The sequence below is a fragment of the Pseudochaenichthys georgianus genome, chromosome 23 (genome assembly GCF_902827115.2).
Source record: "Pseudochaenichthys georgianus chromosome 23, fPseGeo1.2, whole genome shotgun sequence".
Taxonomy (NCBI): domain Eukaryota; kingdom Metazoa; phylum Chordata; class Actinopteri; order Perciformes; family Channichthyidae; genus Pseudochaenichthys; species Pseudochaenichthys georgianus.
In genome coordinates, this window is record NC_047525.1 from 7,006,607 (window position 1) to 7,021,476 (window position 14,870).

Here is a 14,870-nt window from a genome sequence, read left to right on the forward strand (position 1 = left end):
TTGAAAATATTAAAATAAATAATAAGAAAATAAAATCTGTGCCTTTAGGGGCAATGTCTAACATGTGTAATTAACTTGTGAGTGTGTGAGGCCATTATGTCTACATAAAGGTACTAAAGCTTTACTCTATTTAAGTTGTTCTTCAGAAAGATGAGTTAGTCTACGTTGTCAGAAGTGAGGGCAGATCTGTTGGCGGTAACTATGTCACCTGTCGTCGAGAAAACGCTCTCGCTGGGGTCTGACTCAGATGTGATTGAGCATGTTTGACGTGTTACCACCAGCATATCGCACCGCTGTAGAACAACGCCGACACACCGTCCTCGTCCGATCCACAACTCGCACCCCATCATTGTTGTAATCCACAGGGAACCCGACATGTTCCCACACAGCTGGTTTAAAAGAAGCAGGTGGGTCTTCTAGCTCCTGTGTGTTGTGTGAACTCGCCATAGCTAACTGTTCTTCTTCATGTATTGTGTTCGTTTTGTTCATGTTCTTCATTTGTTATTTACGGGCGGCTGGCTTTTAGGCGCAATACCGCCCCCTGGATTATAAATAGTGTAATACTGCCCTGAGTGACAGACTTTTTTCCCACTCGTAAAAAAAGGCGTATTCGCCGTTTGACTGCATGTGCCGAACCGTGACGGTACGGGACGGATACCGTTACACCCCTAATGTCCACATAACAGGACATGCCTGTTATAGCTTAAATATGTTTTCTATGGCTGGACATGGCAACATTAACTCGTGCAAAACCTAGAACAACATATTTCTCATGTTTAGTGAAGCAACGGGAACCGAGGTTCAGAGAGCTATTCACAGAACCTTTTATTGACAGTACTCCAACACAACATTCACACAAGCCTACTGTACAACATTTTAGTGGTCACCTTTAAAGCTATTTCCTAAAGTAAAGGTTTGATGTTTATAAAAAAAAGCAGGTCATGACATCATGCACAGAGCAGTGAGTTATGCAGAAGGAAAATAAAGGGCGAGGGAAAGAGCAGGCAGATCAAACGTCTCATCCTGGGCCTCTCCTTAAATCTTAGCACTCATCACTTTGTTCAAGTTGCAACATCATTTGGCATCTGATCAAATCATGAGTTAACCATAGCAACTGTAATGAACTCAGTCACTTGACAGGCCCAATGTGATGCATCCTGAAGTCTACTAGCTCTGGCCATTAACAGCTCAAAGCCTCTGCATCCTTTAAACAGGATACAAAATATTTTTCACAAAGAGTGATTTTATGTAAATGACCATCGTTTCAATGTTCACTAACTTTTTAACAAACCATTGCATGCCTACACAGATCTTTTACTGCCAATATTTCAGCCTCATTCAAGTTTGAAAAAGGCACTGCAGTATAACATGTTAATGAGCCTGCTTCTAAATCAACTCCTTGTGCAAAACAGTATCAACAGAGTTAAGTCTTTATTTGATAAAAGCATTTAGAATTAAGTTTAAAGAGCACCAAATTCACAGTGATGTGTTGCATGGTTTGGTTTATAAATGAGAGCTGCAAGGAAACGGGGTGAAATTCTAGGCTGTATGATGGAGAGATCCGGAAACACAAGGCTCAGACATCGGCAAACCCTGCATTCACCCTTTCACAAACTAAGAGCATACAGTGTTCCTAACTTACAACATCTTGACCATGACCATCTCCAAGGCATACCTTAACTTTAAAATCAAAATAAATGTTTTTCCTTCCCTTTAGACAACCACTGGTTTTAATAGATGTTCATACCATAAAGATATAACAAATAAAAAGGCTGCCTGGTAGGTTGCAAACACATTAAAAAACCTAAAACAAAACATCAACCGAAATGAAAATCATACATGAGATTTGAATTAAATTGGCTAAACATTGGCATGGTCTTTAGCAAAACCACTGGCTGCCACTTGTTGACTGAAGGGGAGCTGCTTACAAGATCCATAAAAAAAAAAGAGGAAAATGTCCACAAGTATATAAGACAAAGTGCAAACAGCGACACCGGGTGACGAGAAGACCCCCAGGAAAACTGATTTAGTCCTTCAAATAAATACACATGCATTCGTCCTTTGCACAGAATTCTTAAAAGTACTAGAGTAGGCAGATTTGTTTTATAATGGGGGGGGGGCAGTCGTTGAAGACAAGACGTGGCAAGATAATCCGGGTGTCACAGGTTGGAGGATGAGGAGCAGGATTTCATGTTTAGCTTGACCCAAAGGCATCATATAAGGAACCGTGGTGGCTGGGGGGATGGCGTAAAATCCATTAAACATTCCATATTTATTTTCTTTATTATCACTAAAACTGCGAAAGAAATAAGAACAAAAAAAAGGCATCCGATTGTTTTTGGTTTTAAGGCGGGGCTACGTTAGGCGGGGGAAGGAGCGGGCATTTCCCCAGAATTTAGCTCTGAATCCAATTCTGTGCTCTGTCCGACCTCGTCTCCTCCCAGTCTGTCCATTTATTTGTCCGTCCTCTAATGTGCGGCCTATTTCAAGCGTTCAATAAGTTCCTGTGTGAGGCCCAGGTTGAGCAGCTGCATTGTGGGTAGTGAAGTCAGATGGGGAAAGGACTTGAGGAGCTTCTCCCAGCAGAGCTCCAGCAGGCTGGGCCCAGCCAGCCAGATCTTAAACAGAGAGCCAGTTCTCTTGTTCTCATGGATGTTCACCACACCACCGTGGATGTACATACAGCCAGCCTAGGGAGGGAAGGAGAAATATTGTATTCAGATATATATCTAGAGATAATACCTTTAGGTTCGGAGATGCCCCTTTGGAGTGTGACTGACAATTATTTCAGTTCGTTTTGAAAAAGTTTAAATATAGGTTCATTAAATACCATCTGATAGAAAGTACAGTATTTCTCAGTCACTCACATTTCCCCGCATTTTGCTTTGATTACAGAACTTAAAATACTTTATCTAGTAGGAAGTTTGACTAACATTAAGGGATTTGTTCTCAGAATTTAAAGGAATTTCATGGCTAACATTACTTTTATCAACATGTATCCCACTTCGTCTAAATGAAGAGGATTGAGTAACCGAGTTCCCCTCAATCTGCGGCTCATTATTTGAACATGAATGCGTAGACTAAAGACTGGTGTACTAACTGGAGTGACAGCAGCACAGTGGAAGTAGGCGGGCTCAGGCATCACTGCTGGTAGTTTACTCCACTCGAAAGTCTGCAGGTTGATCTTCCACAGATCAGATAATATCAATTCCCCGTTGTAGCCTCCACAGATAAATACATCTACAACAGAGAAAAAAGAACTCTCAGACACTGTTGTACTACCAAAACATTTACACATACGCGGATGTGATATCAAATGTCAGGATGATGGCGGAATAACAGAAGTAGGATTTTTATAAGATGATGTTGGTTGCAGAGCTGCTCACCGTTTCGAATTTGTACACAGCTATGGCATCTCCTGGGAGCAGGATACCCTGTCAGAAGCACAGACACTTTTAGAATGGCTTTGTGAGAGAACACAAACGGGCTCAGTTTATGGTACGGAATACAGACCTATTTTGTCGTGAGGTTTAGTTGTAATCTCCTCCCAGGAATTGGTCTCCAGATTGTAAGCATGTATCTATTAAACAGACACAATAATTACTGTGAGGCAAAGGGAGTGTAAACATGGATTTGTGTACAAAATGAAATGGTAACATAAACAGTGATAAGCATTTTGAATTCTGGCTGGCACACAGTGAAATGTGTTTGGTAAGTTATACCCTTATTGATGTTGTACCTTGTCCAGAGGGTAAGATGTCCAGGAAGTTCCTCCTCCTAGAATGTAGATCCTCTGTCCGTCATGTGCTATTTCATGCCTGTACCTGTAACAAATGCAACAGTGTGTCATGGAGATTTACTTCCATCTCTAGCTATGTTTGATCCTTCTGCACATTCAGGGGTCATGTAGACTTACCGTTCCTCAGGCAGGTCGTCTGGAGGGTTGTTGGGCTTGAGATGAATCCACTCCCTGGTGGTCAGGTCCAGCCTGTGCAGGTCTGTGCTGTAGATGTAGCCCGTTGTCCCTCCAAATACGTACAGAAAGCCATTTATAATAACCATTGCCTGAAGAAGGAAAGATATAAACAAACGTCAGTCTCTACAATATTTCAAATCCCTACTTTTAATTTGAACCAGAGTCAATCACATGGCAGGGTGATTTATGAGGTTACCTGTCCATATATTCTGTTGGGCTTCTTTCCCCGACAGTTGAGCAGTGACCACCGCTTGTACTTCACGTTACAAACATGGACGTCATTGCCATTATTTTCACCAAAGGGGATCCCGGTGCCGCCAAACACCAGGAGGTTGTTTCCGTGCAAAACAGCTAAAGCCACACAGGAACACCAATCTCAATTTTAAACATTTTGCAACAGAAAACTTGATTGTCTTTGTGTAATGTTCAAACAATGTTTCACCTGACATGGACGCCAGCTCTGTTGGCATATAGCCGTCTGTTTGGATCTGCTGCCAGCAGCCCGTGGCAAAGTGGTACCTCCACAGCTCCCTGAACAGGGGGTAGTCTTCATTCTCTGAGCCTCCTGACTCATCGTAGTCGGGGTTGTACCCTCCAAACACATAAAGGTTTGTGTTGTCGGCAACACAGCGATGCCCACTGCGGGCAGGGGGAGTACGGTGGCCTGGAGAGGGAGGAACATATTTTAATGAGGAGAGAGAGCATCGTGACAGAGGTACCACACAGTTGGCTAAACATCCGCACAAAAAGATACGAGGAAAAAACTGAAATACAAGTTAGTTTGACTGAGTTAATATCTCTATTTGCACTAACTAAATAACATAAAATGACCAGAGGAATGTTTAGTGGAGGCATGTTCGAAAGCACAGATACAAATTTAACACAACAAAAGTTATACTTAGTTTTCTTATTTATGTCTGAAACCTAATAAAATATTCCTGAATCGCAGCAGACCATGATTAACTGCAACACTTCTATCATTACATTACATTTGATTGGCAGATGGTTTTGTCCAAAAGACAACAAACTCTAGAGCGAAATCTGTTCAGAAATCTTAAGCACAACTGTTCAAAATAAACAGCTAAGTGTTCAGACAGCTATACGTGACTACATACCTAGAGTTAGTGTTTCATTCACTTCTGACATGTGAGACGAGCACAAACCTCCACCAACGTAGCTCGAAGGCAGAGGGGGGGAAAGGCTGCTCCTTTGGGCCACATGTGTCAGTGGTTAGAGGTCTGTTAGAACTGCTACTCTGTAAAAACTAATAACCTAGGTCATTTCATATCTTGATACAATACATCTCACAAAACGGCATGTTTTCTGGTAAATATTTTGACTTAGTATGTGCTTGTTATAATGCCAATCAAAATATGAATGTATCACAATCCATAGAAAGACAATTAATAATCATATACAATTATTGCCCAACCATAGTAATCAGTTAGTTGAATTCATATTATCAAAGAAAAGCAAAACAATACATTATACTGTACATGTGGCAGTTTATGGTGACTAAGTATTTCACGTCATTTAATATTTGTTGCAGCTGCTTGTCAATATCAATCAGAGATACCTGATTTGGACTGTGTACTATGTTGCTGGACCCTAGGTATGACTGACCTTGCCGAGTGTCAAACTGTATCTGTGACACGCACATCAGAATAGAGACTAGGACCAGGATGTGTACTAAATATCTTCCCAACATATACATCTAATAACAGTCAAATTGAAAATAATAGAAATCAAAAGACTCTCAAAGTAGTTGATCCTTCCTGGCTTTGCCCACACATCATGGATCATCAAAACCATGCATGTCCTTTGAGTAGTAATTGTAATTATTTAATGTACTGCTGGGTAGCAGCATGTGAATTGTATCTAGGTGTAACTAAATTGTTATTTAAGCGTTGATAATATTGTTTATCTATATCTGCAAAGTAACTAAAGGTACTACATAAAGGTAGTGGAGTAAAAGTACAACATGATCTACCTCTAAATTGTAGTGGAGCAGAAGTACAAAGTGACATCAAATGGAAATACTCAATTAAAGTACAAGAACCTCAAAATTGTAATAAGTATAGTACTTGAGTAAATGTACTACTTAAACTACTACTGTGCTACTTAAAACCAATGATTTTCTGGAGATAATGATTATTCTTGTTATTAATACGTATTACCCAGTAACGATTCACAGCCCTGACTCATCTAAAAACACAGCCTCAAAGCATTGAGGTGTGTGCAGATCTGTAAACCTAGCTAATACTCGTTGACTGTGTTGCGGGACATATTGCTACTTAGTGGACCGTGTCGGTCAAATATAGTGTTTTACCAATAATTAAACACTATGATAACCCTTTTTAATCCATTAAGTAACACGTATTATCTTGGACATGGTGTGTAAAAGGCTATTTAAGATACAGAATAGCTGAATGTTGCTAGCTTGAACTTAGCTTACTTAACTTGAGTTTAGCAATGTCATCAGTAAGGGCAACGTCTGAATTATTTACATGTAAAGGTGACATATTATGTGGAGCAGATGATCTCAGTCTCACATTTTGAATTTGACAGGCAAAATGTGCCATGGTTGAGGTTTAACCTGTCGTTAGCATGTGTAGCTAATGTTGTTGACCGACCTGCTAACGTCTCCCCGTGGGGCGGCCTGTGTGTCAGCTTCTCGAATTTATTCAGCTGGTCTCGCGTGCGAGCTCCTTCAGCGTGCGACATCTTCTCCCCGTTATAATCCAGTCCTGGAGAACTTCACATCAAATAAAAACAACATAAAGTGCTGATAAAACATTATAAATCGTTTCACGTCTCAGTCACTATGAAGCCATTCACAAATGTTACCCCCTGGCCGTGAGGCACCTGACCAATCAGAGGGCTTGTTATTGGGACGTGGCGTCTTTAGAGATGGGCGGGGCTGCGCGTGTCAGCGGTCGGTCTCCACAACAACAACAGGTAGTTTTCTCTCTGTCCAACAAGTGCGGTGCATGGACCTCAGACGCTGGAGATGATTAATCTTGGGGAAAGTTTCTCACTTAGCAGAGCTGAAGGCAGTATTTAGAAGAATACAACGTTGAGTCAAAAATTCTCCAGGTAAGAAGTGTTATAGTGTAACGTTATGGGTTCATCTAGTTAGCCTATTTCATTTTATGTAAACACATCTTCAATTAAACTCCCTAAATCCTTAGAAATATTACCATGCACATGACCTTAAAGAACTACATTTTAGTAGATACCCTGAACAAAATAAAATCATAAAATGAAGTTTAAATAATCTCTATATCTGAGAAAACAATATTTTCAGATATCCACTAATGTCCAAATAGACCTCTGACTCCACAGTCACCTTTCACTTGAGTTGGGGTCTGTCTGTTCAAAATGACTAAACAGTGCCCTCCATAGGATATGTCTATGTATTTTTCCTATGATAGATGGACAGGTGTTCTGCCCTGTTGGATGGAACTGGATTACCAAAAGAAAAAAGGAAACCGGTGGCATGTCAACAATTGCAAATAAAGCATGTGCGTGCGTTATTTATGTTTTTGCCAACATTGATTTAAAAATCTGCAGATGAGGTGGAGTATACTTTGTTCACTCCATACAAAGCAGGAATAGGCACATGACGTCCAGACTGAATGTAGGCCGTGCCCATTAGGAATGCAGTTTAGTGGCATCTGTAACATCACATCCAGTTCCCTCACCAGCTTGTTAGAGGTGATTCTGAAGTTAGTAGTAGGTTATTCCCTAAATAAATACAAAATAATATAGATTTAATTTATGCTGCCTTTAATAAAGTCATTCATTCTCCCCTGTCAAATAAAACATATTTGGACATATGGTTTCCTGCAACCAAAGGTCCTATTTCACATCAGAATCAGAATACCTTTATTCGTCCCACAAACTGAAAGTTTACGTTGTTACAGCAAAGTAAAGAGCCAAACATAGCTAAATATTTATTAAGAAGCATGCATAAAATATTATCGATAACAATTGAAATTACACATCCAGTACCAGTATTTAAAAAAACAAAACAAGTGTAGCCTACCATGTATCAAATAGTCTGATAGCAGCCAGGTGATAGTATTACAAGTGAAAGTATATATTGCACAGTTTTTGACATATTTATTACAGAAGTTGAATTGTCTAAGCAGGGACAGCAGCCAGTAATCATAATAATACTAATTATGAAGCGGTATATATACATATATAATATATATTGCATCTATATTAATGCATTATAGTAATATTGCACACAGTAATATTGCATAATATTAGTAATATTGCATACAGTAATATTGCACAACAGGGATGTTATAGTCTTTAATAAATACTCAAAAAGGACATTTTGACACACTTAGAAACACCTCCTTAATTGAATAATAAATAAGTCTGGTCAGTGAAGAGTCAGGCAGTTCGGGGGGCTCAGGCTCGTGCTGTGTTCGGGGTCTTTCAAAGCGGAACGATTGGTTTCAGGTCTTATTTTCCCGGGGACCACAGAGCCGATCATGGCGACTCTCAGCGGCAGTCGTGGGGATCGCTTCGGCAACACTAATCAACGAAAGTCTTCTTTTGCATCTCCAGAGAAAGTCCGAGCACTTCTTAATGCAGGAGTGTCTCCGGCACAGGTCGGGTCTAACAGGTGGGTGTTTGGAGCAGTCGCGCGCTCCTTTGTTTGATTTAAAGAGGCCGAAGAGCAAGTTGACATGAGCTAATTTGGCTAGCCACCTAGCTTTCTCTGCTGCTTTCGCCGCCTTCACTCAGCGGAATGCGAGGAGGCACAGGTCTACAGATAATGGAATCTTGTACGCCAGCAATACGAGTTCGATCACCATTTGTATTCATGATTGCAGTTGTTATTTAGTCAATTTTCCGGACTGATTTGTTATAGTAGTCATTGTGCTATCGCTGCCGTGCATGTTCCAGATAAAGGGGGTGGGAACACAAAGTTCTAGTCTAGCATGGTCCTCCATTAGTTTGCCTTATATCATAGGTGGGAGTAGTACTCGGACCTGGTACTAAAGTAGAAGTACCAGAGTGTAGGAATACTTTGTTACAATTAAAAGTCCTGCAATCAAAATGTTACTCAAGTAAGGGTACACAAGTATAATCCAAATGTACTAAATTAAAAGTACTCTTGCAGATTGGTCCATTTCAGAATAATATATATGATATGTTTTATAATGATTGATCATTGATCAAGTGTTCTCAAAGCTGGTAAAGGTGCAGCTTGTTTGAATGACTTTGTATACTGCAGGTACTGTAGCTTGTGGATTTACTCCAGGTGGAACTAAAGTCTGATTTATGACTTGATTATATTCCACGTCATTAATCCAAATCTGTAAAGTAAGTAATATATGTAGTGGCGTAAAAGTACATGATTTATCTGTGAATTGTAGTGGGGTAGAAGTACACAGTAGCAAATAAATTAAAATACTCAAGTAAAATTACAAGTTTACACCATTTGCATTGGAATATATATATATATTAAATCCTCTGGAGCAGAGAGAGGAGCTATGGATTATTGTTATTGATTAACGCATCAGTGGTTATTAGGGTCAAAAACACTACATTCACAACTTAAAATGAAAGCGTTTAGTTTATTTAATAAAAGAGCACATGTTCAATGTGAAAAGTGACAGTAGATATAGATTAGTTGCAATTTGGTGCTATAATATATATATATATTTTTTAAATATATTTAAACACCTTGAACTTCAGGGGGGGGGGGGGGCGCGGGGCTCCGTTGGCGGGGCGCAGCACCCCTCCAAGACAATGGTAGGGGAAACACTGGCATTAGTATAGCAGACAGTTTGTTGTAAGCACCGGGGTAGAATTAAGCTGTTTTCCTCTAGTGAAATGATAAATGCTTGTTGCTGCTAGTTTGCTGCCTGTTTCCTGAACATTACTATCCCCAGCAATTCACTTGTATTTGTTTAATTGCACACAGTAGGCCTGCAGTAAGCATTACAGTCCAGCTGAACAAGCACGTTTATTAGAAGAAATGGGCAATCTTACAAATATTCTCATATTCAATACAAAATGTTTCTGAATATTTAACAAGTGTGTGGAAACTGAAGTTCTGTTTTTCTCTTCGTGTGAATTTCAGTAAACAAGAAAATGGGAAAGTTCTAGAAGTAAACAGCGACACTCAAGCACCTTGTGAGACAACGAACAAAGAGGCCTTTTTCTCGAGAGTGGAGTCATATTCAATATCCTTTTACTCAATGTAAACCCAGTATGATGCACCCAGGCCTTTCTGTATCTCATGTGATCAGTAAAGATGGCTCAGGTTGATGTTTAGTTTGATTTTGAAATATCACATCTATTGAAATGATATGATCCTTGTTTAGCTAAGTTAGAGTATTAATGAATGTGATAAGGTTTCCTTAGCATGGCACTGTTTGAAATGGGCAGGCAAACCCCGCACTCTGTCCCCTCTCATATGCGCCCGATATGGCTGGATCAACGTCGGCTGCGATATGCTCAAGTGCTCCAGCTGCCAGGCATTCCTCTGTGCAACACTACAACCAACTTTAGACTTTGAAAAATGTGAGTAAAAGTTACAGAAAACACGAGGGCAAATTTCATTTTGGCAAGGTAACCCTGATGTCTGCAAAAAAAAAGAAAGGTCAAGCATCTCTCTTTGTGTCTTAATAGATGGATCCCGCATTGCGGAGATTTCGAGGCAGCTTCAGTCGCAGCATGAGAAGTTTTGCCCCTGGCCTGACTTTCCCAGCCCAGGTAGGAGCCGGCCTCTTCAATGGCATACTTACAAAAATAATCAATAGCATACACGTGTCATTTCAGCTGAATTTACCCTGAGGTATCTGCATGATGGTCAAGGTTATTGTGGATGTTTTTCAGAGAGTTTCTGGCTGGTTCCAGCGTGTGAACCGTCAGCACTTCTCACCGCCTTCTTAGAGCGCTTCCAGAGCGCCTGTATGCTCGCACAGCAGCTGCCTGCCATGAAGCCGGAGCAGCTGAAGTCTATGGTGAGTTAGGAGAAGAGACTTTTGGATACTGAATGCACTCACTATAAATAAGTACAGAAATGGCTTTCCTTAAGAACTCTTCCAGGAGATAATGGAAAGGACTGTCAAGTTAATTGTTAAAACAACTGAAAAAAATGGCCTTTTCAGTTGCTCACGTGTCATTAATATCCCTTGCTTCCTTTGTAGTCTTTGACAGAGGAGGTCATCAGTGTTATACTGCAGCTGATCGAGGATGAACACAAAAGAAAGAGAGATTCTCCATGTTCTGAACCCTTGGCTATCCAGGTGGCTGCATGCATTGTTTCTCTCTGTGGCTGGTCTGCAAGGTGAGATGCTGGACTGTTCAATACACCTAACACTAACGCATTACCTTTTTATAGTACACACAAATTAGACACCGGACATAGAACGAAAAAAGCACAGTTCCAGTGTCAAATGTATCTTCATGTACTAGCTACAATGAAAGGAGAGGTGAGGTCATTCAGTAAACCTGATTTAAGATTTCTGAGCCCTGAATTTTTATTTTAGCCCGGCCCTGCACGCGATGAACCTGCCTATCCTCAGATGCTCGTACTGTATGCGCAAGGTGGGCTTGTGGAACTTCTTCCAGATGGAGGGAACGCTATGCGATGTAGATGTTTCAACACACACTGTAGGGCCCTCTACCCCCTCTACTCCAACTACAGTTACTGCTGCCGTGGCCCTGCCTGAGGGCCAGGGGGACCAGCCCACTTCTGCCTCATCCACCCCTCCAGCTCGTATGAAGCTGAGGAGCCAGGACTTAACCCGATCTGACCAGGCAAGCTTTAAGCAGGGGCTTGACAGGCTAACCTAGCTTAGCTCATATATTCACTCAAAGCAGAACTACAATTTGGTGTATAACAATGACAAGTGAAATGCACTTTAAAAAAATGCTTTGGTTTTTGTTACAGGGTGAGGGAACTACCTCCCCTGTGTCTTTGCGAGCCCGAAGCAGAGACTCACCCAGCCCTGTGGAAGAGCTGCAAAGTCCTCTGGGCCGGGGCAAAAGGACTGCGACCCGCGGCAGATCACAGGGGGAGGGCCCTGGAGCTGAGGGCCCTGCCAGCCCCCGGCCCCCTCCCAAACGCCTGTGCCTGTCATCAGTTGGTGGTCCTGTAAGAACTAACATTATTGCTGATTTCACACCTTGCTTTTGTGCAGTTTTCTTTTGGCACAGGGCCAACTTGCTGCCTGGTCATTTTCAAATCTTAATTCTATGCAATCTCACTTTAGACCCATGTACATTAGCAAGGAGATCTGTTTACATCACAGTAAGTGCTCCTAGTTTCTTTATAGGAAGCATCTGCAAGAGACAACGATAGTAATTTGTTGTGCACAGGTAGAAAGGGGCAGACATAATTATTAGGAGACATATACTGTCAAAAACACCTGGTTTGCAAGCAGAGTTTTTCAAACGGTAACAAGGAGAGCATAGGTGCTTGAGGTTTATCCAAACATTAGTTCCCTTAGCATCAGGAGATACAATTCTGATCTCAATTTTGATGATAATAATATAATCCTCAACATGGTTAGATTTGAAACGAGTGTTTTGTATTACTCACATGAATTGGCTGTTACAAAACAACCTTCTTTTTCCAGGATGATCTCCTGCCCAAGAATACTTTTGACCCCCTGGCTCAGCACAGAGACTGGTGTCCCTGGGTCTCTGCGGGAAAGGAGAATGTAGACCCAGGTGTGGTCCCCTTTCTGGATGGAGACTCTGTGATGCATCAGCAGGGCTGGAAGGCTGCTCTCGATCTACTCATGCCGATGAAGAAAAACTCCAACCCAACAGGAGGCAGCCCAGGACAGGCAAGTCGAATAATCAACCCAGCCTGCAGAAAAGACCACATGGCATGAAAATGATGCACAGACTTCATGTTTTTTTTTCTCCAGTTACCACTTCTCTATTTAACTGTGGTTTAGACATTATCTAACGTTTTTCTATCTTCTCTTTTCTCTCCCAGGGCCCTCGAGATAAGTCTAAAAGGGTGTTTGCTATATTTCGTCAGTGGCAGGCCTCCTCCCCGTCTCAGTAGACTGTTTCCATACAGACAGCATTTCAACACTGAATTGATGAACTGACCGGCCCTTATTTTGTGGAACAGAGTCCAATGACAGGAGTGTCATATCATATCAATGTATGCCATCCCTTAAAGTCGTGTTTACAGTCAAAGTATGTCTTGGGGGGGGGGAAGGAAGATGAATGTGTTTCCAAACAAATCAATGATTGTCTTCTCTGTGATCAGTGAGATATGTGAAGGATGCCTGTTAGGCTTTAAATCCTGATTCATGAAAATTGAGATGTGCAGTAATTGGGGCTTCTATAGGCCTTGTGTCGTGGATACACAAGAAGCCCTCAAGTTATAGACGATAGACAACGTACATATTAACCAGAAACGAGGCGAGCACCATTAACCTCCCATGAAGTCTGATTCAGCAGTCCTTCATGACATCATGAGTCAGGAATACAAGGTGAGAAATCCTTATCGTGAGGAAAGGCCACATGGCTTGTCACTGGAAAGGCAATGTTTACCTTCAATGTATGTTGAGGCATTGGAGGAGTGGTCAGTTTTTAACCTCAGATTAGCAAAAAAACGGAGGAAGTACTTTTTGTGTGTGTGCCGTTGTGAAAAGTAATGTGGATATAAGTTCTCATTTGGAAAGAACAATCCTTTTTTGATATTGTGAAATGTTTGTTTTCATTACATCAATCCTTATCACTGAGGGCAAGCGCAACCGTGTGCATACAGGATGACTACTTCCTTTTGGCCTTCCTGTGACATCTCATTCAAAAAGCCGTTTTCTCTGTCTTGCATGTGCTTTATCAATGTAGAGTTTCCTAAAAGGGTTTTAATAAATTGCTCTTCTGAAAGTTTGCTACAGTGTGGTCCTCTGACATTGTATCAAAAGAAAGGATTAGTGAGGATTCCATGAAATATTATATTGCAAAAACAAGGAAAACGCATTCAGACGGCGATGGGATGAGACTTTATTTGTTATCTTATCTGTACCATTTACTGCTATCTGAAGCCTTTCAGCACTCACTCACTCACTGGCAGACATTTTGATGCCTGTAAACTCAAAACATTTGCTGTGAAGGGAACACATTAACACAAAGGCAGACTTCACGGCATCATTTGTGATTACAAGAGAAAAGGATGTCTGTTATTAAAGAAGATATAATGAGGCTACTCACTTGGAGCAATGGTATAGCTTTAGCTATTCATGAAAATGAATGTCAGAGTAACCTCAGTGTGTGGTACGGCCGGGTTTAAGCTTTGTCCTAAGCCAGGTCGATGGAGGACAGCCTGCTTTCAGCACCAAATGTACAGTTGGTGTTTGCATGCCAGCAGCCTGAACTCTTAGTACCATCTAATGAAGTATAGTCACGGAGAAGGCATTAAGTGTCGGTTTACACTGACACTGTTTTTTTCTGTGTCCTATAATCTTTCACACCCTTCTTTCCAAAGTCCCGGGTGAAAAGAGAAGGCTTGTTTATTGTCTGGTTCTTGCCAAACTGTAGTTGTAAACCTTTTAATTAGAGTTTTTCTCCTGAACTTTTAGCCACTGGTCTGGTCTTGGACATGTTGCTTCAATTTTGGTACATGGCGTTCTTGAACCAAGAGTCTTAAGAGTGTGTCATCTCAAAGAGCTGTTCATTCACATTGCTGTGTGGGGTTGACAGCACATACTGTGTAGGTTGCGCTCTTGTAAACATTCCCCTCATTTGTGTCTTGTGTTACTATATATGTCCAGCTAAGTCTGATTGAAATGATCTGATTTAAGTTTTGTTTCTAAAATTAGGTTCAAACATCTGTATGCAACACAACTGCAAGTTGTGGAAGGGTTTTCTGTAAATGATTTCCAGCTGTGTC

At 41.1% G+C, this 14,870-nt stretch overlaps 2 protein-coding genes across 2 annotated transcripts; one reads left to right on the forward strand and one right to left on the reverse strand.

Moving 5' to 3' along the window:
• Positions 1-800: 800 nt before the first annotated feature.
• Positions 801-6,835, reverse strand: klhdc10 (kelch domain containing 10). Its single transcript, XM_034075067.1, has 9 exons — positions 6,610-6,835; positions 4,419-4,640; positions 4,173-4,327; positions 3,917-4,065; positions 3,740-3,824; positions 3,514-3,580; positions 3,387-3,434; positions 3,101-3,240; positions 801-2,690 (listed from the first exon to the last, which is right to left on the reverse strand). Exons 1-9 carry the CDS (start codon positions 6,698-6,700, stop codon positions 2,481-2,483), a joined length of 1,167 nt encoding a protein of 388 aa, XP_033930958.1. The 5' UTR covers positions 6,701-6,835; the 3' UTR covers positions 801-2,480.
• A 1,601-nt stretch (positions 6,836-8,436) lies between these two features.
• On the forward strand, positions 8,437-13,872 carry zc3hc1 (zinc finger, C3HC-type containing 1). The gene is made up of 10 exons (XM_034075132.2): positions 8,437-8,618; positions 10,086-10,188; positions 10,378-10,528; positions 10,637-10,720; positions 10,844-10,971; positions 11,158-11,297; positions 11,500-11,770; positions 11,904-12,107; positions 12,592-12,804; positions 12,960-13,872. Exons 1-10 carry the CDS (start codon positions 8,485-8,487, stop codon positions 13,029-13,031), a joined length of 1,500 nt encoding a protein of 499 aa, XP_033931023.1. The 5' UTR covers positions 8,437-8,484; the 3' UTR covers positions 13,032-13,872.
• Positions 13,873-14,870: the final 998 nt, after the last annotated feature.

Coding starts and splice junctions, on each gene's coding strand:
- klhdc10 (XM_034075067.1), bottom strand. CDS start 6,700: ATGTCGCACGCTGAAGGAGCTCGCACGCGAGACCAGCTGAATAAATTC. Junction 4,066..4,172: donor CCAACAGAATATATGGACAG/GTAACCTCATAA, acceptor TTCCTTCTTCAG/GCAATGGTTATTATAAATGG. Junction 2,691..3,100: donor ACTGTGCTGCTGTCACTCCA/GTTAGTACACCA, acceptor TTCCCTCCCTAG/GCTGGCTGTATGTACATCCA.
- zc3hc1 (XM_034075132.2), top strand. CDS start 8,485: ATGGCGACTCTCAGCGGCAGTCGTGGGGATCGCTTCGGCAACACTAAT. Junction 8,619..10,085: donor GCACAGGTCGGGTCTAACAG/GTGGGTGTTTGG, acceptor TGTGAATTTCAG/TAAACAAGAAAATGGGAAAG. Junction 11,771..11,903: donor ACTTAACCCGATCTGACCAG/GCAAGCTTTAAG, acceptor TTTTTGTTACAG/GGTGAGGGAACTACCTCCCC.